At 35.3% G+C, this 24,173-nt stretch overlaps 3 protein-coding genes across 5 annotated transcripts in view; 1 reads left to right on the top strand and 2 right to left on the bottom strand.

Annotated features, from left to right (window-relative positions):
• skp2 (S-phase kinase-associated protein 2, E3 ubiquitin protein ligase) overlaps nt 1–19,226 on the bottom strand; it is a 42,892-nt gene extending 23,666 nt beyond the window's left edge. The window contains exons 1-5 of one of the 3 annotated variants that reach the window (XR_009783467.1): nt 19,111–19,226; nt 17,997–18,201; nt 17,535–17,628; nt 17,157–17,345; nt 16,129–16,806 (exon numbers count right to left, since the gene is read on the bottom strand). Coding sequence is in view for 1 of the 3 variants with exons in the window: in XM_061733602.1 (XP_061589586.1) it covers nt 1,230–1,528; nt 19,111–19,163 (352 nt within the window). In the remaining 2 variants the exon portion in view is untranslated. Of the gene's footprint in view, nt 1–1,229; nt 1,529–16,128; nt 16,807–17,156; nt 17,346–17,534; nt 17,629–17,996; nt 18,202–19,110 lie in introns of those variants that run through there. The other 2 variants (XR_009783468.1, XM_061733602.1) reach the window with 2 other exon arrangements.
• LOC133454499 (uncharacterized) lies at nt 5,533–8,336 on the top strand. Its single transcript, XM_061733222.1, has 6 exons — nt 5,533–5,978; nt 6,086–6,214; nt 6,448–6,641; nt 6,836–6,983; nt 7,714–7,918; nt 8,026–8,336. Exons 1-6 carry the CDS (start codon nt 5,766–5,768, stop codon nt 8,328–8,330), a joined length of 1,194 nt encoding a protein of 397 aa, XP_061589206.1. The 5' UTR covers nt 5,533–5,765; the 3' UTR covers nt 8,331–8,336.
• A 3,211-nt stretch (nt 19,227–22,437) lies between the features above and the next one.
• Nucleotides 22,438–24,173, bottom strand: part of scai (suppressor of cancer cell invasion) — a 72,404-nt gene continuing 70,668 nt past the window's right edge. Inside the window, 2 exon segments of the mRNA XM_061733223.1 lie at nt 22,438–22,952; nt 23,745–23,845. Coding sequence (XP_061589207.1) covers nt 22,806–22,952; nt 23,745–23,845 — 248 coding nt within the window. The 3' untranslated portion in view covers nt 22,438–22,805.

Consider the following 24,173-nt stretch of genomic DNA (forward strand, 5'->3'; position numbering starts at 1 on the left):
TCAAATTTTGGTCGCAAAATGCGAGCATTTGGTCGCAGTCTGGAGCCCTGATTAGATCTATATATATATATATATATATATATATATATGAAAAAAGAAAGAAAAAAAGATGAGAAAAAAGACAAGATGAAAAAAGAGGAAGAGGAAAAAAAGAAGAAAATAAAGATCGAAAAAAAGAGGAAAAAAAGATTTAAAAAAAAGGAAAATGGATGAAAAAAAGAGAAATAAGAGGAAAAAAGAGATTAAAAAAAAAGAGGAAAATAAATCTTGTTCCACCAACAGCGCCCCCTTGAAAACTTTGTGCCTCAAGCCCCACAATACGGTTTGACGTACATGCACGAAAATCGGTACACACCTGTATCATGGCGCAACTTAAAGAAAAGTCTCTTGGAGCCATGGCCCAAACCCAACAGGAAGTCGGCCATTTTGAATTAATCGTGAAATTTTAGTTCAATTTATGCCATTCCTTCGGCAGTTAATTCAGCTCGAACCGTAACGTGCACCCAGGTGTGTTATACATCAAAATGTGCGTCTCCATCCTGCGACTACACGCATTACTTTTCTCTTTCAATAGTGTTACCGTGGCGATGCTAGACGCCAAAAAGCCCCGCCCCTTTCATCAACTTTTGAATGGTTTGCTTTGCACTGAAAAAACTCAAAATCTTAAAGAATATTTGACTTATTTTTAGTTAAAATGTCTAATTTTTAGTCAAAAATCTCATTACACTTAAAACAAGAATCATCACTGGAAAAAACACTCGACTTTTTTCACAAAATTTCGACTTTTTTCCTCGACATTGACTTTTTTTTCCACAAAATTTCAACTTTTTTCTCGACATTTTGCCATTTTTTCCACAATATTTTGACTTTTCACACAATTTCAACTTTTTTCCTCGACATTTCGACTTTTTTCTCAACATTTTGACTTTTTTTCCCTCAACATTTTGAACCTTTTTCTTAACATTTCGCCTTTTTTTCCACAATGTTTTGACTTTTTTCACAAAATTTTGACTTTCTCAACATTTCGACTTTTTTTCCTCGACATTTCGACTTTTTTTCCTCGACATTTCGACTTTTTTTCCTCGACATTTCGACTTTTTTTCCTCGACATTTCGACTTTTTTTCCCACAAAATTTAGACTTTTTTTTCCTCGCCATTAACTTTTTTCACAAAATTTAGACTTTTTCCTGCCATTTCTCCACATAACTAAAATACTGAGTCAGTCCCACCTGAGCTCTTCTTCCTCCGGGACCTGCGGGCCAGGACAAAGTGCTCGTCATGGTTCTCCTTGTCCTGGTCCCCGTTGCCCCGGCAACAGCTCCGTGGGTGTTTGTGGGGGGGCGACCAGTGCTGGATCAGATCCGTGGGGGTGGACTCGGTGTCCAGGCCGTCCCAGAACCAGGACTTGGACCCGGACCGGGTCCTGGACCGGGACTTCTTCAAGCTTTGTCCATTTCCCGACAACACGGAGCTGATGACGGGAAGATCCTGATCCAGATCCTGATCCAGATCCTGCACCACCGGCATCCTGGAGGAGAAGAAGAAGAACAGACACGTCAGACCTCGACTTTGCTAAAAATAAAGAGATTTATAAAAAAAGAAAGTTGAAGATGCTTCATAATTGGATTTATGATAGCAGGATTTCTGCTAATTGGAGGAGGGGGATTCCTGGTCTATCCACAAACGCGTAAGTCGTCGACAGCTGTTCTGGCTCTTTCAGAGCTGCCGGACGTGGCTGAAGGATCAAGCAAGGTGATCAACACTCAGACTTTAACGCTGGGGGAGCAAAGCCGTAAGCTGGATGTGATTCTTGAACAGAATCGCAGGCTGGCGGCGTCTTTGAGCTCATTGGAAAGATGGAGAAGACCTTGGAGAAGTTGGAAGCTCGGCTTGGCGGGAATTGATCACAAATTCGTCTGATTGGAGTCGCCATTGATGAACCAGAGACTGAAGGCAGACGGAAAATTACTGAGTCTGTCTGTTTGCAATATAATTGTTGATTCTATAATCTGGCCTTGACAGGGCGGTTTGGCCGATCGCTCTGGTCACAATCTCCCTGGTGGAATGTAAAAAGGTGACTCTGCCCCCACTAGCCCTCCCCTCTCAGGAACATCTGTGGACCTGTTTCAGAACTGACCGAGCCGCCTGATAACATCAAGGACATTGGCTGAGAGCAGCTCTGGGAGAAGTTCACGGACTTACCGCTACACACACTAACTGATAACCACCTCCCTCAACTCAACACCTCCTCGGCCCCCCCTCTTATCAGCCCCCCCAACAGTCTCCGGGTTTCGAGCGCCACGAAGATCACTTGGATGCCCCCCACCCCCCCCCGACCCCCAAATTCTTACCGTGGGGAATTGTTTTGACGGTTTATCGTGAACGGTTAAATATCTCCCATTCCTACTGTGCATCAACATAACAAGTGAGTATTTAAGTTTTCTAAGTGCACCTATTTTAAAAATCACGCTATAGCTACTGTATATCCTACGACGGAGTATTAGGGCCAAACTAAGAAAAAAAAGTCGTAATACTACGAAACTAAAGTCGTAATACTACGAGACTAAAGTCGTAATACTACGAAACTAAAGTCGTAATACTACGAGATTAAAGTCGCAATACTACGAGATTAAAGTCGCAATATTACGAGATTAAAGTCGCAATATTACGAGATTAAAGTCGTAATACTACGAGATTAAAGTCGTAATACTACGAGACTAAAGTCGTAATACTACGAGACTAAAGTCGTAATACTACGAGACTAAAGTCGTAATACTACGAGATTAAAGTCGCAATACTACGAGATTAAAGTCGTAATACTACGAGATTAAAGTCGCAATACTACGAGACTAAAGTCGTAATACTACGAGACTAAAGTCGTAATACTACGAGACTAAAGTCGTAATACTACGAAACTAAAGTCGTAATACTACGAAACTAAAGTCGTAATACTACGAGACTAAAGTCGTAATACTACGAAACTAAAGTCGTAATACTACGAAACTAAAGTCGTAATACTACGAAACTAAAGTCGTAATACTACGAAACTAAAGTCGTAATACTACGAGACTAAAGTCGTAATACTACGAGACTAAAGTCGTAATACTACGAGACTAAAGTCGTAATACTACGAAACTAAAGTCGTAATACTACGAAACTAAAGTCGTAATACTACGAGACTAAAGTCGTAATACTACGAGACTAAAGTCGTAATACTACGAGACTAAAGTCGTAATACTACGAGACTAAAGTCGTAATACTACGAAACTAAAGTCGTAATACTACGAAACTAAAGTCGTAATACTACGAGACTAAAGTCGTAATACTACGAGACTAAAGTCGTAATACTACGAGACTAAAGTCGTAATACTACGAGACTAAAGTCGTAATACTACGAGACTAAAGTCGTAATACTACGAGACTAAAGTCGTAATACTACGAGACTAAAGTCGTAATACTACGAAACTAAAGTCGTAATACTACGAGACTAAAGTCGTAATACTACGAGACTAAAGTCGTAATACTACGAGACTAAAGTCGTAATACTACGAAACTAAAGTCGTAATACTACGAGACTAAAGTCGTAATATTACGAGATTAAAGTCGTAATACTACGAGATTAAAGTCGCAATATTACGAGATTAAAGTCGCAATACTACGAGACTAAAGTCGTAATATTACGAGATTAAAGTCGTAATACTACGAGATTAAAGTCGTAATACTACGAGATTAAAGTCGTAATATTACGAGATTAAAGTCGTAATACTACGAGATTAAAGTCGTAATACTACGAGACTAAAGTCGTAATACTACGAGATTAAAGTCGTAATATTACGAGATTAAAGTCGTAATATTACGAGATTAAAGTCGTAATTTTACGACTTTATTCTGGTAATTTCCATTTTTTGTGTCTTAGTTTACCCTAATACTCGTCGTAAAATCAAACACCAAAGCAGCAAAACTCCTGGAGATTGTTCAGCTAAAACTAAAATAGATCTCTTACATTCTTCCCTTTTGGTAAATTAAACGTCCTCATTTCATTTACCAAAACGTAAATGGAATGTCTTCATTTCATTTATGAAAACGTAAATTAAATATCCTCATTTCATTTACCAAAACGACGCTCATTTTAATCTGCACAAGTTTAAAGTTTAAAGCTAAAAGATCAGATAACACTCAGAAATTACTCACTGGGAGGAAAGAGGGTTAGATTTTAAACTTAAATCTTTATTTATGTACAACAAAAAGAAGTTTTTGTATCAGTTTGTGGAATTAAACTGTGGAATGATTTGAATTTGGAGTTAAAAGAATGTACAAAAATAAAATAATTTAAGAAGAAATATAAAGAAATGGTTTATTTGAGGTAGAAAAGTGAAGACTGTGTTTAAAGATATATATATATATATATATATATATATATATATATATATATATATTTATATCACTTATATCATATTTATATCACAGTTATATTATATCACAGTTATATTTATATCAGTTATATTATATTTATAACACAGTTATATTATATTTATATCAGTTATATTTATAAGTTATATTATATTTATATCACAGTTATATGTATATCATAGTTATATATTTATAACAGTTATATTATATTTATATCACAGTTATATTATATTTATACCATATTTATATTATATTTATGTAAGCTATAACTATATAAGTTATATTATATTTATATCATATTTATGAGAGTTTACATCTTGTATTAAACAGGTTATTTTTGTAAAAATTATATATATTTATACAAATTAGTGTATAGTATAAAAAATATACTTTTACTTTGTTACTTTAACATTTGTCACCTCGTTACTCGTTACAAATTAAAATAATCAAAGAATTATATTTTGCAATAAAGACAGTTTAGTTTTGGTGTTTTATTCTAAACCACATTTCATTCACCTGAAAGTAAAATTAAATTTTTAATTAAATACTCTCACATTTTCTCTTTTCCCCCCTCTTTTTTCATATTTTTTTTCTCTTTTTTCATATTTTTTCCCCTCTCTCTTTTTTAAATTTATTAAATTAAATAATTTAATTTAATAATTTTTGCTCGTTGCTTCTTTTCATGCCTACTATAAAATACTTTTACTTTTGATACTTGAGTTTATTTATCGTGAGCTACTTTAACACTTTTACTCAAGTCATTTTCTTATGAGTGACTTTAACTTTTACCAAAGTCTTTTTCAGTTATTATTCAGGTATTTCTACTTTTACTCAGTTACTGTTTCAAGTATAAACTTAAATAAACCTTAAACTCCTGCAGAAACAGAAACTATAAACTTAAATAATCCTTAAACTCCTGCAGAAACAGAAACTATAAACTTAAATAAACCTTAAACTCCTGCAGAAACAGAAACTATAAACTTAAATAAACCTTAAACTCCTGCAGAAACAGAAACTATAAACTTAAATAAACCTTAAACTCCTGCAGAAACAGAAACTATAAACTTAAATAAACCTTAAAAATCCGTGTATCATTCGTTCTTTCCATTTTCAATTGCCAATCAAAAACGAAAAAATGAAAAAGTGACTGGTTATTTTGTTTTTTGTTTTTATAATGAAAAACAAAAAACGGAAAAACGGCTGGTTTTTCATATTTCAATTTTAGGCACAGATCAAAAATACGAAATCGAAAAACGGGACACAGAACTGAATTTGATTTTAATATTTAATTTGTCGGGTTTACGTGACCCGGAAATGGCTCTGTACGCGGTTCTACGGCAGTAACCATAGCTACCATGGCGGCGCTGGAACAACACACAGATTTGATTAAGGACTTGTTCCACAGCGGTTTGACGCACAAGAACATTTCCTGCACGTTGCAGCAGATGGATCTCCTACAATGCTCAGAAATGAGCGTCAGAAGATTCTGTGCGCGGCATGATCTGAGGAGAAAAAGTCATATATCAGACGCAGAGCTGGAGAGCGCTTTGATTCAATCTATTTATGAGGTAAGTTTTTATTCAGATGTCCACAGTATATTGCACATATTATATATTACATAGAATACTGAATAGAATACAGAAACACTGACAGTAAATGTGAAATCCCGTGACAGACGGGACCATCATATGGCCGAAAATTCATGACCGGCTATCTGTCTTCACTGGGGGTGCATGCTGGAGAAGGTCGGGTTGGAAGAACCCTAAGAGAGCTCCATCAGCCATACCATGAATTCCGGCGTCAGGTAAAACTTTAATGATATAATCTATGGCAACACAACTGTGTTGTATTGTGCTCTATTTTACCGGTTCAACTAATGAAATGGCCCCTAAATTAAAGTTAGACCAATGAACTAAAAGAACTACAATATGTGTTTGTTTACTGGTCATTTTTGTAAATATATAGTACAAATGAGTCATTATAAAAACATATTATGAAGATTGTGTGCTAAATATTTTTTATTATTTTTTCCCCCAGGGTGCTCGTAATTTAAATCCAATTCCCTACCATGCTGAGTATATGGGTCATAAGCTTCATTTAGACCAAAATGAAAAGCTTGGGATGTTTGGAGTTACACATGTTTTGGCTGTTGATGGCTACAGCAGCAAAATTGTCGCACATTCGACCATGCCAGTGAAAAACAACCTTGTGATTTATGAGGATGTATACAGGTGAATATATTCACAACTACCATTATTATTGTCATATTTTTCTGTCCCGTGTTATCTTACTTATTATATTATCTTATTATTATTATTATTATTATTATTATTATTATTATTATTATTATTATTATTATTATTATACATACTCTTATTGAGTTAGTTAAATTCAGTGCAGTCCCGTAAACATTATTTTATTCCAGATCTGCAGTTGTGAACCATGGCATGTGGGACCAAGTTCGGGTTGATCATGGCAGGGAGTTCTACCTGTGTCTTTACATGCAGGAGAGGCTGTCAAGATACAGACACAACCTCAGCCGGCCACCATACCTCCAAACCAAATCATCAAGGGTAAGGGTTGTATGAAAGATCTAATAGAAATTATTGGTGCTTCATGCACTAGTGTTACCTTCCTTAATTGGGGATGAGTATTAAACATTATTAAACATGACTAAGCTCTCCCAGAAACCCTGTGCATCTGCTGTACATGTGCAATTGTTGTTCTGTAATGTGAAATATGTTTTTTACTATTAGTTTTATTAATATATTCATTATTTTTCCTTTAACCTTGAACTGCACTTCATACTTTTTATATTTGAACCCTCCCAAGGGATTAATAAAGATCTATCTATCTATCTATCTATCTATCTATCTAATGCAGATTGTAGACATATACTGTACATAATCACCTTATACACCATGTACATCCATCCAGTATTGATTTACATTGCACTACATTGCACATTTGTTTAGATTACATCTTAACAGTTGACTTCTACATACACTTTTTATTTTTCGTGTTTGGTTTGGTGCTTTTATGTGTTCATACTTATTTCTACATACTTGTGTATGATCTCATCTATCCCTTGACTTGATTTGTTAGTATCCATGTTATTATTAGGTAGTTTTACATCAAAAGTAATGTAAAAATGGAGTCAAACCCCTTGTATGTGTGGCACACACATACTTCGAATATTAAGTTGATTCAGATTTTTTTTTTTAATCAATAATGTATTGTTACATTTTCTGCTTTTGTATTTCCCTTTCACCTAAAAACATCATTTGGACTTTTGATCAACAGAACCTTCGAGTGGAGAGGTTGTGGCCAGAGGTGAACAATCGAGTGAACTATCCACTTAAACGGGCTCTGGTGCACCTGCTGGACCAAGAGGTTGTGAACATGGAGGACAACCTCACTAAATTTTGCATCTCAAATCTGACATGTCAAGTAAGCCAAATTGGACTTGACAGAGTGGTGCGTTCATGGAATGCACACAAGATTCCAGGTATGCTTAAATGATTATTTACACTTTAATATTTTAAAATATTGATCCATTTTTTCCACTCCCAATCCATCCACCCTGACCAGTATTGCTTTGATTCCATGTCTTAGGTCGTGGAATACCCAATGAACTGGCAGCAGGTGGCTGCCTAGCTAAAGTCTCTGAGGAGCTGCTGCCATGTGCTTCTGTTGTGGCAAACATGTATGAGCAAGACTTAAGATGCTCACTGACCTGGGAGTCTGCTTTTGGATCTGATCCGTTTTCATCTGAAGAGGGCAGATGCCATGCAGAACAGAGCTTTGCAGAGAACTACCCTGATATCTCTCTTCTTTTTAATCATGTGGTAAACAACGATGATACTCCTTTCCAAGATGCTTTAATCTGCCTAATGAATGTGACTGCAAGATATGTCTGAAAAAATAAACTGTTTTAGTTGTTTTCTCGCTGCCTGTGGTGTTCTTGAGTAACTGGATGAGCAAACCATTTGGTCTGTTTTTTACTTACTGAAAAAACTTGGATGTAGTTATTGATTTATGTGTTACAAAGTTGCCATGCCTCTAAGTTATCAGGTGAATAATTTGACAAATAAAGTTGTATTTCTTTGAACTGTTTTATTTAACCTTTCTAGGCTTAGAAAAATATTACAAAAGCTTTATACTTTCAACAAAAATCCACAACATAAAATAGTGCAAATATGAGCTACTTTGTCTCTTACAAAACTGACATATGATTTTGCCAAAATAAATAAAACTTATGAAGATGCACAAACATTTTTAGCAGTCAAAAGTGCTTTGAATGTCTCCCTTATTTCTTTGAACTGTTTTATTTAACCTTTCTAGGCTTACAAAGGCGTAGAAAAATATTACAAAAGCTTTATACTTTCAAAATATAGTAAAAATAGTGCAAATATGAGGTACTTTGGCTTTTACAACACTGAAAGATTTGGCCAAAACAAAACAACACCATGAACATGCACAAACACAAAAGTCAAAAGTGCTTTGAATGCATACAAATGCAAAACATTTTTCAAGTGGAAAAAACTGAACAATGAAGAACAGAATGATCACAACTACATACTGTACAGTTTTAATTGCACAGTATGTTTTCCAGGGCAGCCAATGCATCGGACAGTCCGGTGAGTTTTTGTGTGTTGATGTCAAAATCATCCGCTCTGCATTTTGGGCAAAATGTAGAATTTTGCTGCCATTGTTCGATGCAACTCCTGCAGCCAATAATGCTATGGCAACACGATGAAACCATGGGCTCAACCACTGGACCTGCACATTTGAATCAGAAAACAATTTTTTTTTAAAAATACAGTTATTGCACAAGTGGTTACATTATTTATGGCGTTGGGGTCTATTTTCTTCATGGACACTGATACCTGCCTACAAAAGACAAAACTTTCTTATTTACCCTTGCAGACAACACAGCCGAAGGCATCTTTAATAGCTGCTGCTTCAGCCTCTGTCAAGGACACTGTTGTTCTTCGGTTGGAACTTGCCAGGTTTGTCAGCTCTTTAATTGTAGTTGACACCTCCTTAAGACCTTGTGCTGCCAGGACCACTTCTTCGATTGTATCGAACACTGCATCTAAACCATTATCATCTCGCCGACTGAAAAACAAGCAAAATATACATGTTATAACCTACTTGGTCTCAGCAAAATCCTAACCAGTAAAAATGCAATCATTGTAACCAGTTGTTTAGTCCTGGTGCGTGTGTCATATTTCAAATCCAGCATTCTAAATGCAATAACTCCACCATTGCAACTTCCAATGATCTGTCAAACTAATTAATACATAACAATTAATCGAAGTCTATAAGTTAATGTATTCATAGTGATCCTAACTCTCATGCAATGGAAATTAGGGCTGCAACGATTCGTCGACGTTGTCGACAAAAATCGATAATCAAAATTGTCGACAATGAATTCCATTGTCGACAATTGTCGCCAGACGTGTTTTTCCAACGGAGTGAGGCTTCTCACTTCAATACAATCTCTGCCGAGTCGCACATGCGCGATAGCGTCTCTGCCGAGCGGTAGCGGGTAAACAGAAATAACGGCGTCCCGTCCTGTAGCAGCTGCATGTAACAAAACTTCTGAAGTTTAGGAGCCTTTTAGCCTCGATACGGTAAATAAAAAGAAGACTTGCAAGGTTTGCAAAGCCGACCTTGCTTATCACGGGAGCACGTTGGTAATGCACAAGCATTTGAAGAGAAAGCACGTTGGGTCTGTGTGACGAGTTTCAACAAATGATACACCAGTTCAACCCAGAGAACGTCCTTCCATCCAGAACCGATTTCACCCACTTGATACAGAAAAAATATGAGACGTTTTATTTTATTTTTTATATAACACATTTGCCTGTTCTTAAAAAATGAAAAATAATGGACAGAGGTTTATTTATTCATGGATTTATGTCTGACTGCTCAATGTGCCTGTCCTTGGTTTTAAATAGGACATTTTATTAATTTTTGGTATGAACAGGGGCAAAGTTGAATAAAATATCTACAGGACTGTCTCAGAAAATTAGAATATTGTGACAAAGTTCTTTATTTTCTGTAATGCAATTAAAACAACAAAAATGTCATATATTCTGGATTCATTACAAATCAACTGAAATATTGCTAGCCTTTTATTATTTTAATATTGCTGATTATGGCTTACAGCTTAAGATTCCCAGAATATTCTATTTTTTTTAGATAGGATATTTGAGTTTTCTTAAGCTGTAAGCCATGAACAGAAATATTAAAATAATAAAAGGCTTGCAATATTTCAGTTTATTTGTAATGAATCCAGAATGTATTACATTTTTGCATTACCGAAAATAAAGGACTTTATCACAATATTCTAATTTTCTGAGACAGTCCTGTATTTTTCATTGAAGTACCCATCTTTATCGTGTTTATTATAATTTGCCACATAATTAAAGCGACATACTAAATTTAAGAAAAAATTACTAATTATCCGATTTTTCGACTAATCGTTTCAATAGTCGGTGACTAGTCGACTATTAAAATAGTCGTTAGTTGCAGCCCTAATGGAAATTACAGAGACTTGAATGGCCTATATTGGCAAAAATTCTCACAAAGATGGTCCTCTTCACTTGTTGATTGAGGAGAATATCCATACAAATATGCCATCATGATTGACAAAAAAAATGCTTATTTTACATACCTGAGTCTCCTCTTTTTGCTTCCTTGTAACTGGTGCAAATCTCCTTCCTTCACAGCATAAACTTTCCTTGCATTTTGCTTCCAAAATGCTGATCCTGAAAAGAAAATAGTTGATTTAGTGGAACATAAAGTATACAATTTTTCAGAAAAAAAGTGAGTAGTTTTCTTAAAACCAGAGGGTTATAAATGTTTGTTTTTATTTATTAATTTACCTCTGGTTCCCTCTGTGTCCAAGATCTGGTTTCCCTGACCATCGGTAAGGATGACCGATTCCTCTTGTTCAAGGGCATCATTGACTTTACTTGTGATGCCCATGACAGAAGCCTCAAATTCCAAGAATCGAACTGTCAGTGTTTTGCTGGTTTCCAATCTGCCCTCCACAAGATCAGCAATGAAGACGTTCCTGAAGATGAAAGTGTTTTTTAGAACAGAAAGAGAGACAGACAGAGACACATACTCTCATATTGGCCTGATGCGTTTATCTGATGTGTTAAAGTATTTGGTGACCTTTGGAATGCCTTTGCCATGGGTGCTCTTGCAGAAGGTCTTGCAGTTAAAGCGGAACCCGCAGCAGCACTGGATGGCCGGCGGAAGGCGAAGCGGGTAGGGTTCGATGGTCCAGGTACACCGGATGGCTCCCCCACATCGTTGCTCTCTCCATGCACTTCATAATGTCCCCTTATTATGAGCTCAATAGTGCTGAAGTGACCATCATTCCCAGGAAATATGGCAACATTGGTGTCATCAGTGATGTAGAGACTGGGGCCATGAACCTTTTGAAAAAGTAAAGTGAGAGGTTTATGCAAAATATAGGGTAGGCCAGTGGTTTTCAAACTTTTTTTTTGCCTAAGGCACACCAAAGGCCAAGCCAAAATCTCAAGGCACACCTGTATACATACAGTATTCATGCAAAATAGTTTCGATAACACGTGTTATCACTGTAACTAGAGGGCTGCATTCAGGGATTAAAGCAAAAAAAAATATTTTTGACTGAAAAAAATTTTTCAGGCCAGTTCATATTCCCCCGCCATCTATGCACTGCACCTATTATGAAAAACAGATTTTCTCTTGCTTTAACATATATAAAGTAGTTTCCCCTCATCCTGCCAACTCAGAGAAGGAGGAAAGCAACTAAATTCTGCAGTGTCTGTACAGCCGCCCAGATGAGCCGTCCAGTGTGATGTGGATCTACGAGCCAATAAGATTCTGCTCCCGTCGTTACGTAACGACGGGAGCGATTTACATACATACATTTGCCTCCGATGCGTGAAACCACACACACAACTAACTCCGCTGGCCGGAGCTTCCGCCATTTTTCCCTAGCGGTGTATCACGTCATTCAGGCAGCCAATCAGCACATGCCTCATTATCATATCATAGACTGGGATGCTGCAGACATGGCTCAGAGGCTGAATTTCTAATTTATTTAGCAAAAACAATCAAAAGCTTGTTTTTAAGACACTCAAGGCCTGTTTAAAATAGGTACTAGATGCCATAATAGGTCCCCTTTAAGAACGGCCCCTTTTCTGCTGTGCGGTCGCTTCCCAAAAGTTTCAAGTAAAAAAGTTAAATGTTGTATTAGCCCGTTTTCTAATACAGCATTTATGGTGTAAGAAGACTTTAACCAACACTATTTAATTACTCGAGACCAATAGCATTTTATTGAAGGAAGGTGATTTTGAGCAGTTTTATTATTGTCAGTTTGCTTTTAATGTATAGTCCACATCAATTCGTGCAGTCCTCTCATTAAAGGCCTGTTCTCCTAGATCTGAGTCAACCTGGTAAGCTGCATTTCTTCATCCAGTTGACCAGCTGCTCTGATGTCACTGCATTTAGCAAGGCTTCAAAGTAAGATATTTCAAGCCTTTATTTGTTATAATTTTGGTGATTATGGCTCACAGTTTATGAAAACCCCAAATAAAAAATCTCAAAAAATTTGAATATTTTATGAAATCAATAAACAATTCAACCATCAAAATTAACATGTATTGAGACTATGTAATATATTAGTTTCACCTTTTAAATTGAATTATTGAAATAAATAAATACAAACTTTTACACCATATTCTAATGTTCCGACCTTCACCTGTAGCTATATTTATATTTACTATAGGAGCATAGGCTATTTCAGTTGCTATATAGTTGTCTGTCTGTACAGTCGTGAAAGTTCAATGCTATTAAAGCACTTTAAATCAAAGCATTTAGTTTTTTTTATATAAAATAAATACATTTCTATGCCGTTTAGAAATTTTGGGGATGTCCCTTTTTTGGCTCCTGTGCAGCGCTGCTGAAATCAGGCGTTCTTTATTTCTATTTCTGAAAGGTGGTAAACCTAGAGGCGACCTGCCGGGGGCCGCGTTAACGGGTCCCTGACGGGCGCCGCAGCTGGGGAGATCCGCGAGAAGGTCCCGGCGCGTGTCCAGAGTCGCCGCCGCCATCCGCCGACGCCGCTGGTCGAAGGCTCCGCGAGGCGGGCCAAACGCCGCACCTCCGGCGGCGAGGAGAGGGCGACGGAGCGACTGCTCCCCCAGACTACCCCCTTGATCCAACACGCCCTCCTATTTCTGATTGGCCAATACCAAGGCTCTGGCTCGCTTAATTGGTTTACAATAGCGCCAGTTTAATGCCTGTTATGGTTCCGCGTTACACCAACGCAGAGCCTACGGCGTAAGGTACGCGGGACGGTGCGCCTCGCCGCGTAACCTACGCCGTAGGCTACGGCGTAGGCACTGCGTCGATTTAACGCAGAACCATAATTCAGGTTTAACATGATAACGCACGTGCAAATGTTTTTTTGTTCTTTCTTTTTTTCTCTCCTAATTTTCGAATTGACGGAAAACCGTCTAGAGACGGAGAACTTTAATCCCATTGGGATTGGGGCCCGCCGGGTCCCGCGGGACCCAACCCAAATCTCGCGGGATCGGGCGGTTTGAATTTTGAATTTTGAATTTTGAATTTTGCTGCGGGCGGGAGCGGGATGAAAAAAACCGTCCCGCGCAGGGCTCTAACTGTCACCACTCCATAAATCTTTACAGTATCTTAATTTACTTAAACTAAATAAAACTTGACAACTATGATGATCATTAATCATTTATTAACAAAATATCAATCAAAAAATATTTTCTCCAAGTTCTATTGAACATTTGTAAAATTGCATATGCATTCAACACCAATAAGAAAAAAATATATTATCAAAATGAATCCATAATGTGGAACAATACGCTCCAAGTATAAGTTTTTTGCTAGTGTTAGACCCCGTTTCAATGGAAATACATCTGACGTTAACTACTTGCTGTCAGTTGCAGACAACTTCAGATAATGCTTTGAAGACATCGCAATTTCCCAAAACTAAATATATATCACACATGGCAACGAGTGTGCCTCGCCAAGACAAGTTATGTAATTAAGCAGTAATAATATATAGCTGTCACAAAAAAGCTCGTCTCGGTGTGCACACCATTTGGGAACCACTGGGCTAGGCTTCGTTTGGCGGTTAAAAGTACAGTGCAATTTCACAGAAAAGGTTCTTTGTGAAAAACTTACCTGGAAAATCCTGCTGATTTTTTCAGTTGTCATGTCCTCCTCCTTCAAAGTCACACGCTTTGCTCCTCGAAACAAGACGTACTGCTCCATGGCTGATGGCGGGCTGACTGACTTCTGGTCCTGTCGTCAGTGTTGCCAACTCCTAAGTAAGGAAAGTCTCTATTGGCTGTCCCAAAAGTCGCTAGAAGTCGCTAAATGACGTCATCGCCTAATTTACATAATTGGCAATTTGCATATAACTGGAATAACGTCGAGGGTAGGGTTGCCACCCGTCCCGTAAAATACGGAATTGTCCTTTATTTGAGAAAAAAATGTTGCGTCCCGTATTGAACTAATACGGGACACGATTTGTACCGTATTTTCATTCACTTTTACACCATATTCTAGTTGAATTATTGAAATAAATTAACTTTTACACCATATTCTAGTTGAATTATTGAAATAAATTAACTTTTACACCATATTCTAGTTGAATTATTGAAATAAATTAACTTTTACACCATATTCTAGTTGAATTATTGAAATAAATTAACTTTTACACCATATTCTAGTTGAATTATTGAAATAAATTAACTTTTACACCATATTCTAGTTGAATTATTGAAATAAATTAACTTTTACACCATATTCTAGTTGAATTATTGAAATAAATTAACTTTTACACCATATTCTAGTTGAATTATTGAAATAAATTAACCTTTACACCATATTCTAGTTGAATTATTGAAATAAATTAACTTTTACACCATATTCTTCACCTGTAGGCTATATTCTACATCTGGGCCGATGTGGACATACATAGAATAGGAGGATATTTCAGTTGCTAGTATGGTTGTCTGTCTGTACAGTCATGCAAGTTCAATGCTATTAAAGCACTTTAAACTTTAAATCAAAGCATTTAGTTTTTTCATATAAAATAAACACATTTTTATTCAGTTTAGAAGTTTTGGGGCTTTTTTTTGGCTCCTGCGCTGCTGAAATCAGGGCGTCCCTTATTTCTATTTCTGAAAGGTGGCAACCCTAGTCGAGGGAGAGACAAAAGTGAGTAAAAAAACACCCTAAATATGTTTAGAACTACAAATGTACAAAAATAATTTCAACATTGAATGAAGTTGATAGTTATTTAAAAAAAATTAAAAATGATATGAGATTTATTGTCCATCCTGCATCTCACATTATCACCATTACTTTACAGAAACCTATTCCCACTAATATGATAAAAATAAAAACATTAAAAGGCATATAATGCAAAATACTGTTTTTTAAAACTTAGTTCATTATTTTTAGGTAAATTCATTATTTTTATTTGAGGGTTTGTGGGGATTAATATATCTATAATATACCTGAGTTTGATATACAACACATATAGTGAATATATGTATATTTGTGCAGCATATTTACAGCTGTGGAAGTTGGATGTTTGTAGCTTTAAAAAGAGAAAATAATCAATACATTTACACAATCAGTGAGAAAAAACAAATAACTCTGGTAGTTTATTAGCAAAACTTTAATAGTCAAGTAAATCATTAATGGCTGATATTCAATTCATAGTCACAGCTCCAAATCACTGATGAGAAAATAAAAAAATGTCAAGACTTGATGTTATTATTCAGAACCCTTATTTCTTAGATTTTTTCGGAACAACACTTTTGCTAAGGTTTGTGAGACTAGCACACAATAACAATCATCTAGAAGGTCAGCCTGTGACAGTTCTTCCATCTCCCTATAACACGTTCGACATGTATCCTGACACGTGACAGTTGTCTTGATGTGTCGACCTCCTGTGCAGAAAGTTGCTGTTTGCCTTTGGTGAAAGCTGGAATGTGAAGGGTGGCACCATGAGCTGCAACCTTAATTTCATTAACACTATCAAAAGATGATCCTGTAGAGAGAGCTTGTTGCTGAATATTTTTACACTTCCTGCAATTTTGGTGCACAACCAGTCAAAGAGCACAGATGTTATTCTAGTGATAAACAACAGTTGTACCATGTTGCACTTAATATTTGAGTATGAAAATGTCGACTTCTTCAGCTCCTCTTTAAGTCTCTCATTTTCATCTCGCAGCTGTTGATACTTTTCCTGCAGGTTGACGTAGTCACTCTTCAGCTCGGTGTACCTCAGGTTCAGGTCATTGTATTCTGTCCTCGTGAGTGGGATGTCCTCTTCAGCTTTAGCAGAAAAGAAAACAGTTGAGAATTGAAGACGAGATGGATGGATGGATGGATGGATGGATGGATGGATGGATGGAGAGGTGTATAGAGAACACAAGAGGGGCATTGGAATCAGTAGAGGACAGTTGTGAATAGGAGAGGAGAAAAGGACAGGGACAAGGAGATTTTATTTGTCACATACATAGACCTAAGATTAATTGCAACTGTGTTAGTCTACACTGTGCATAAATATGGGTTGTGAAGAAAAGAATGGATGTGGAGATCAGCATAGGGGGAGAATACTCAACATGGTTGAACCATTATACATACAATGAGACTTGAAATGACACAACAGTGGCTACACTTACTAGGACTGTGATCCATGCTGGCGACTTCCTCTGGAGTTACTAGGACTGTGATCCATGCTGGCGACTTCCTCTGGAGTTACTAGGACTGTGATCCATGCCGGTGATTCCTCTGGAGTTCCAGGAGCAGGAGCAGGTTGGTTTGGTGGAGCAACCAGAAGTCTTTCACTCCATTTCTTTTTTCTTTGGTACCTTCACATAAAAAAACTCAAATGAACAAAAATACTGATCTCAAGCTGTAATACAATACATTCCCATCTTAATTATCGGTTATGGTTTGCTTAATACCAAAATAAGTAAACCCTTAATATTCATGAGTTAATCATGTCATTAGGTTAAGCTAAAAACACAAACAGCTGGGTCTTATTTATTGTATTTTACCTTTTGATCTTTGCATCGGGGTTTTGGTTTTGTTTAGTGTATGAAAAAATAGAGGGCACAAAATCAGGACTCTCGTGGTCCAGAGACATCTCACCTGTAAAAAGAAAGATACACATTAGCCAAATAACACCAGATAACCACTTTTCAAGTTTCTTAAGTGTTCTGAGATGCTCAAATCAGAGAAAAGACAACCAGGGCACACATCCTAAACAACAATGATGCTAGAGCGTTACAGCTGTTAAGTTAGTGGAGCTGCTGTACACCCATGGATCTATAATATTAATAATATTAATTATTATTATGTACACCACACTGAAGCTCTCAGCTGGATGAGTTAGTACCAGCACCAGCAGTAAACTTACAGTCTATGGTAGCAAACACTTACAATACACTTACTCTACTTACAGTTACTCAATTAAAGACATTCAAGTAAAGCTAAACCAGATAGCCACGATAACTCACCAGATATGAAATGAGCACTGCAAACGCGGGCATTCTTGATGATCCTCGGTCCAGTCGGTTCTTTTACTTGCAGCCACAGCCGCTACGGTGCTTTTAAATGGCCTGTTTCCTCTGGGAATTGCAAAAAATGTATGTTCCTCGGGATTTCTATGTGTACACCCGTACACACAACAGCTGGTGGGCATGTTGTTCTTCTATAACGTTACTGCAACTCCAAAAACGCAACTTAAGAAACAAATCTTCCCTCGCTCTAGTCAAACTCATACAACTTCTTCCGCTTCTTCCGCCGCGCCGCAACAATGGGCGCGCATCCTGTGCTCATTTGCTGCAACGTGCAGGAAAATATCTTTGTACGTCAAACCGCTGTGGAACAAGTCCTTAATCAATCTTTAAAAAATAATCCTTAATGTGTTGTTCCAGCGCCGCCATGGTAGCTATGGTTACTGCCGTAGAACCGCGTACAGAGCCATTTCCGGGTCACGTAAACCCGACAAATTAAATATTAAAATCAAATTCAGTTCTGTGTCCCGTTTTTCGATTTCGTATTTTTGATCTGTGCCTAAAATTGAAATATGAAAAACCAGCCGTTTTTCCGTTTTTTGTGTTATAATGAAATACAAAAAACAAAATAACCAGTCACTTTTTCATTTTTTCGTTTTTGATTGGCAATTGAAAATGGAAAGAACGAATGATACACGGATTCTTAAACTCCTGCAGAAACAGAAACCCGCCATTTGCAGCAGCGCGGCCGCCTGCTATTAAAGCCTGATTTATGGTCCCGCGTCACACCGACGCAAAGCCATAAATCCGTACGTTGACGTAGACGCGTAGCCTACGCCGTCGATTTAACGCGGAACCATAAATCAGGCTTTAACTCCAGCACGGATCTTCAAAATGGGGGGAAAACAAACCTACAAACGCGTCTTTTACGGCTTAAATTGGCCTTTTGGGGCGTAAATCCTGCAGTTTTATCAGAAAAGCAGCTTTAACCAGAACCTTTTGCAGAAGAAAGCGCGGTAGAAACTCCGGATTCTCTGATAAAACTGTAAAAAACGACAGCATTTCTAAGCGATTTCTTTGCAAAAACGCGAGCAGATGAAGAAGAAAGTGGTACCTGTGGTTGGATGTTTCCTCCGGCTCGGTTCTGATGTTTCCTGATGAAAACATGTGGAGTTTGAACTAAAAACCTCCGAACCGGAGACTCTTTAAACTCGCCGCCTCCGGCTCTGACGTCACCACGTAACGCGGACACGTCGCCACGTCATTACGTCATTACGTAGCACGGAAAACACAGGCTTTTTGTTAGGTTTTTAGTTTTATTTGGTGATTTCTTTATTTAGTGGCGATTTATTTCCTGCTGTAATAAAAACATTTTTATTATTATTATTATTTTTGTTCATTTAGTGATTTCTTTATTTAACGGAAGAGTATTAAGGCCAGGCAGGAGAAAAAAATATATAAATAAAAATAATATTCCTGGGTGGGTGAAATTCAAGGAAAAAAAGATAAAAAAACGAAGAAAAAAAATGAAAAAAGATTAAAAAAAAAGATGAAAAAAAGAGAAAAAAGAGGGGAAAATGAAAAAAAAAAAAAAAGAAAAAAAGAGACAAAATAGGAAAGAAATAGAAAATAAGATGAAGAGGAAAAATAAGAGAAAAAAAGAAAAAGGACGGAAAAAATATAAGAGGAAAAAAAGATAAAAAAGGAAAAAAATATAAAAAAGAGGAAACAATTTGGAAAAAAAGAAAAAGAAGAAAAGAGGAAAAAAGATAAAGAGGAAAAAAAGAGAAAAAAAATAATGAAAAGAGGAAAAAAGATAAAAAAGAGGAAGAAAATAGGGAAAAAAATGAAAAAAGAAAAAAAGAGAAAAAAGAGAAAAAGGAGGAAATAAATAGAACATAAGATGAAAAGAGGAAAATAAGAGAAAAAATGGAAAAAAAAGAAAAAAGAAGAGGAAGAAAGAGAAAAAATGATGAAAAAAAATTAGGAAAAAGGAGAAAAAAAAGAGGAAAAAAGAGAAAAAATAGGAAAAAAAGAAAAAAATAGGAAAAAAAGAAAATAAAAAAGAAGAAAAAATATATCTAATCTAATATATCAAATAGAACAGTATCCAAAGAGTCCAAAACAGTTTTTTTATTTGTAATATGAAGCCAGCTTTTCTTTTCTTTATTGATTCCATCGGACAAACACAGGAAAACTAAACGTTCAACACTTTTACACTTTTAAACAGATTAAAGGATAAAACGTGAGACACGACGTCTTTGGCTCTTTCTATTCTAACAAACATGCTGCTTTTTACACATAATCATCTCTGCTTTTCTTTTTCTTTAAACGGAAATGTGGAAAATACATTTGACACTTTTGTGAGTGAATAACAAGCAGGAAGTCTCATGTTTTTAGAAAGAGTGATGCACCCATTTTTCTTAACATGTAGGAATAGAAAAATGTACAAAACTCCAACTCTGACCAGGAATATTGGTCTTATTTCTGGTTAAAATGGCTCACTTTTAGTCATAAAATCTCATTACACTTAAAACAAGACCCATTACCAGAAAAATAACTTGTTATTTGACCATTTTCACCTGTTTCAAGTACATTTTCACTTGAAATAAATAGAAAAATCTGCCAGTGTCGAAATGTTGAGAAAAAAGTTGAAATGTCGAGAAAGAAAGTCGAAATTTGAAGAAAAAAAGTCAAAATGTCAAGAAAAAGTAGAAATGTTGTTAAAAAAAAGTAGAAATTTGGAGAAAAAAGTCTAAATATCGAGAAAAAAGTCAAAATTTGGAGAAAAAGTCAAAATTTTGTGAAAAAGTCAAAATTTTGTGAAAAAAGTTGAAATATCGAGAAAAAAAGTCGAAATGTCGAGAAAAAAAGTCAAAATTTTGAGAAAAAGTCCATATTTTGAGAAAAAAGTTGAAATTTGGAGAAAAAAGTCGAAATGTCGAGAAAAAAAGTAAAAATTTTGTGAAAAAGAGATTTTTTGACTAAAAACGAGACATTTTAACTAGAAATAAGACAAATATTCCGGTCAGATTTAGAGTTTTTTACAACAACATGGGAAGTTGTTTTTTTTTTCTCTAAATCACGACAGACAAAGATAATAATATTAAACTTGATAAAGTGCAAGCTTACAACTTCTTAAATGTCATAATTGTCATAAATACAGGGAAGGTAAAGTGAAAATACAAGAGTAAAGAACCAGTTTCTCTTTTTCTTCAAATCCTCAGAAAGTTGGAATGTAACAATAAAAAAAAATAAAAAATGTTCATTTTCTCCTTTTTTTTCAAACAAATGTTCCTTTTTTAGACGGAATAGTGAACAAACACAACATTACTATTCACATGTGAACTGTACACTTAATAACGATGCTAACAAATAGATTTAAACATTAAAAACGGAGTCAAAACTAATGGCAGCATTCGCACTGGAAAACTCTAAATCTGAACAGGAATATCTGTCTTATTTCTGGTTAAAATGTCTCATTTTTAGTCAGAAAATCTCATTAAAACAAGACTCATTACCAGAAAAATAACTTGTTATTTGACAATTTCCACCTGTTTCAAGTAGATTTTCACTTGAAATAAGTAGAAAAATCTGCCAGTGGAACAAGATTTTTTTCTCGACATTTTGACTTTTTTCCCCAAATTTTGACTTTTTTTCTCCAAATTTCAACTTTTTTTCTCGACATTTTGACTTTTTTCCCCAAATTTCGACTTTTTTCTCCAAATTTCAACTTTTATTGTCAAATAAGTTATTTTTCTGGTAATGACTCTTGTTTTAAGTGTAATGAGATTTTTTTTGACTAAAAATGAGACATTTTAAGCAGAAATAAGACAAATATTCCTGGTAATTTGGAGTTTTTACAGTGAAGTCACAGATTCAGAACGGGGAGATTTAAACCTCTTTAACTCTTAACTTATCTATGTGAACATAACGTTGCTTTAATTAATAAAACATTTAAATCGTGAACTTGTGGGTTTTGAAGCAGAAATTTGATTCCCTTTTATAATTTTAAAGAAAAAAAAAGGGAATGACAGTGAGGGCAAAAACTCTAAATCTTACCAGGAATATTGGTCTTATTTCTAGTTAAATGTCTCATTTTTAGTCAAAAAATCTCATTACACTTAAAACAAGAGTCATTTTTCACCTGTTTCAAGTCAATTTTCACTTAAAAAAAGTCGAAATGTCAAGAAAAAAGTCGAAATGTCGTTGGAAAAAAACAACACTTTTCACCTGTTTCAAGTAAATCGAAATATTGAGATAAAAGTCGAAATTTTGAGAAAAAAGTCAAAATTTGAAGAAAAAAGTCGAAATTTGAAGAAAAAAGTCGAAATTTGAAGAAAAAAGTAGAAATTTTGAGAAAAAAGTCAAAATGTCGAGAAAAAAAGTCGAAATTTCGAGAAAAAAGTTGGAATTTATTAGAAAAAAGTCAAAATGTCGAGAAAAAAGTTGAAATTTCAAGAAAAAAGTTGAAATTTTGAGAAAAAAATATTGTTCCGCTGGCAGATTTTTCTACTGATTTCAAGTTAAAATCTACTTGAAACAGTTGAAAATTGTCAAATAACAAGTTATTTTTCTGGTAATGAGTCTTGTTTTAAGTGTAATGAGATTTTTCTTGACTAAAAATGAGACATTTTAACTAGAAATAAGACAAATATTCCTGTTAGGATGATGATTTTCTGCAGAACTTTAATATTAAAATGTTGAGTTTTTGCAGAACTTTAATATTAAGATGTTGAGTTTTTGCAGAACTTTAATATTAAGATGTTGAGTTTTTGCAGAACTTTAATATTTATATATTAGAGTTTTTCAAAACGGCTCCAGCGATTGGTCCAGAAACAAACTCTGCACGTCCAACATGACGGCGAGTTCCAGCACCAGTTTCTGCAGAACGTTGTTTTCCACCGTGTCGGGTTTGGGAAGATCCGGGAACGACTCGGGAAAACTCCGGGATTCCTGCAGAAAAACACAAAAACTACAAATATTAACAAGAATATACGTCTTATTTCTAGTTAAACTCCGGTTCTCCTGCCGAAAAACGACAAAAAACACTACAAATGTGAACAAGAATATACTTTTTTCCTCTTTTTCCTGTTTTTTTCATCTTATTTGTTTTTTTTTATCTTTTTCTTTTTTCATCTTTTTTTCTCCCTTTTCGTATATTTTTTTCATCTTTTTTCCTATTTTTTTCCATATTTTTTTCAAATGTTTTCTTTCTTTCTTTCTTTCTTTCTTTCTTTCTCTTTCTTTCTTTCTTTCTTTGCGAAAAATAGAAACATTAACAATATAATTTTTTCTCTTTTTTTCCTCCTTTTTCTTCCTCTTTTTCCTGTTTTTTTCATCTTATTTTGTTTTTTTAATCTTTTTTTCCTTTTTCCTCTTCTTTCTTTCTTTCTTTCTTTCTTTCTTTCTTTCTTTCTTTCTTTCTTTCTTTCTTTCTTTCTTTCTTTCTTTCTTTCTTTCTTTCTCTTTCTTTCTTTCTTTCTTCTTTCTTTCTTTCTTTCTTTGCAAAAACTAGAAATATTAACAAGAATATACGTCTTATTTCTGGTTAAACTCTGGTTCTATTTCATCCCTAGAGGGCCCGGCGGCTGCACAACTGTTGAGAGAAAAGAAAAAATTCAACTTTTTTTCTCAACATTTTGACTTTTTTTCGACTTTTTTCTCGTCATTTTGACTTTTTTCACATAAATTACTAAAACAGAATAATAACTTACTAAAACAGAATAATAAGTTACAATAACTTACTCTGAAAAGCTTGTGAAGTCTCAGCGAAGCCGAGCAGAAAACGAACCGGATCAGAATCAGCCGGAGAAACTCGTCCCCGAAAAACTGCAAAAAGGCTTGATCTGCAGAAAAACAACAAGTTTACACTTGATTAAATATTATAAATAATATTATAAAGAGAAGAAAGAAAGGAAAAACGGCAAAAAGGCTTGATCTGCAGAAAAACACACTTTAGACGTTTAACTCCAGTTTACACTTTATTAAATATTTCAGCAACTTTAGCAAGTTTAAGTTTTTCAGCTATGCAACATTTGTCCTTTTACAAGCAAAAATATAACACTTAAAATAAGAGTCATCACTGGAAAAAAAACAACTATTTTCACCTGTTTCAAGTAGATTTTATTCTCGTAATTTTACGACTTCATTCTCGTAATTTCCAATTTTTTTTTT

This window comes from Cololabis saira, chromosome 11 (genome assembly GCF_033807715.1).
Source record: "Cololabis saira isolate AMF1-May2022 chromosome 11, fColSai1.1, whole genome shotgun sequence".
NCBI lineage: Eukaryota > Metazoa > Chordata > Actinopteri > Beloniformes > Belonidae > Cololabis > Cololabis saira.

Bases quoted from the DNA above. Each gene is read 5' to 3' on its own strand.
- LOC133454499 (XM_061733222.1), top strand. From the start codon at position 5,766: ATGGCGGCGCTGGAACAACACACAGATTTGATTAAGGACTTGTTCCAC. The intron at 6,215-6,447 runs GTAAAACTTTAA...TTTTTCCCCCAG, and splicing joins ACCATGAATTCCGGCGTCAG to GGTGCTCGTAATTTAAATCC. The intron at 6,984-7,713 runs GTAAGGGTTGTA...TTTGATCAACAG, and splicing joins TCCAAACCAAATCATCAAGG to AACCTTCGAGTGGAGAGGTT.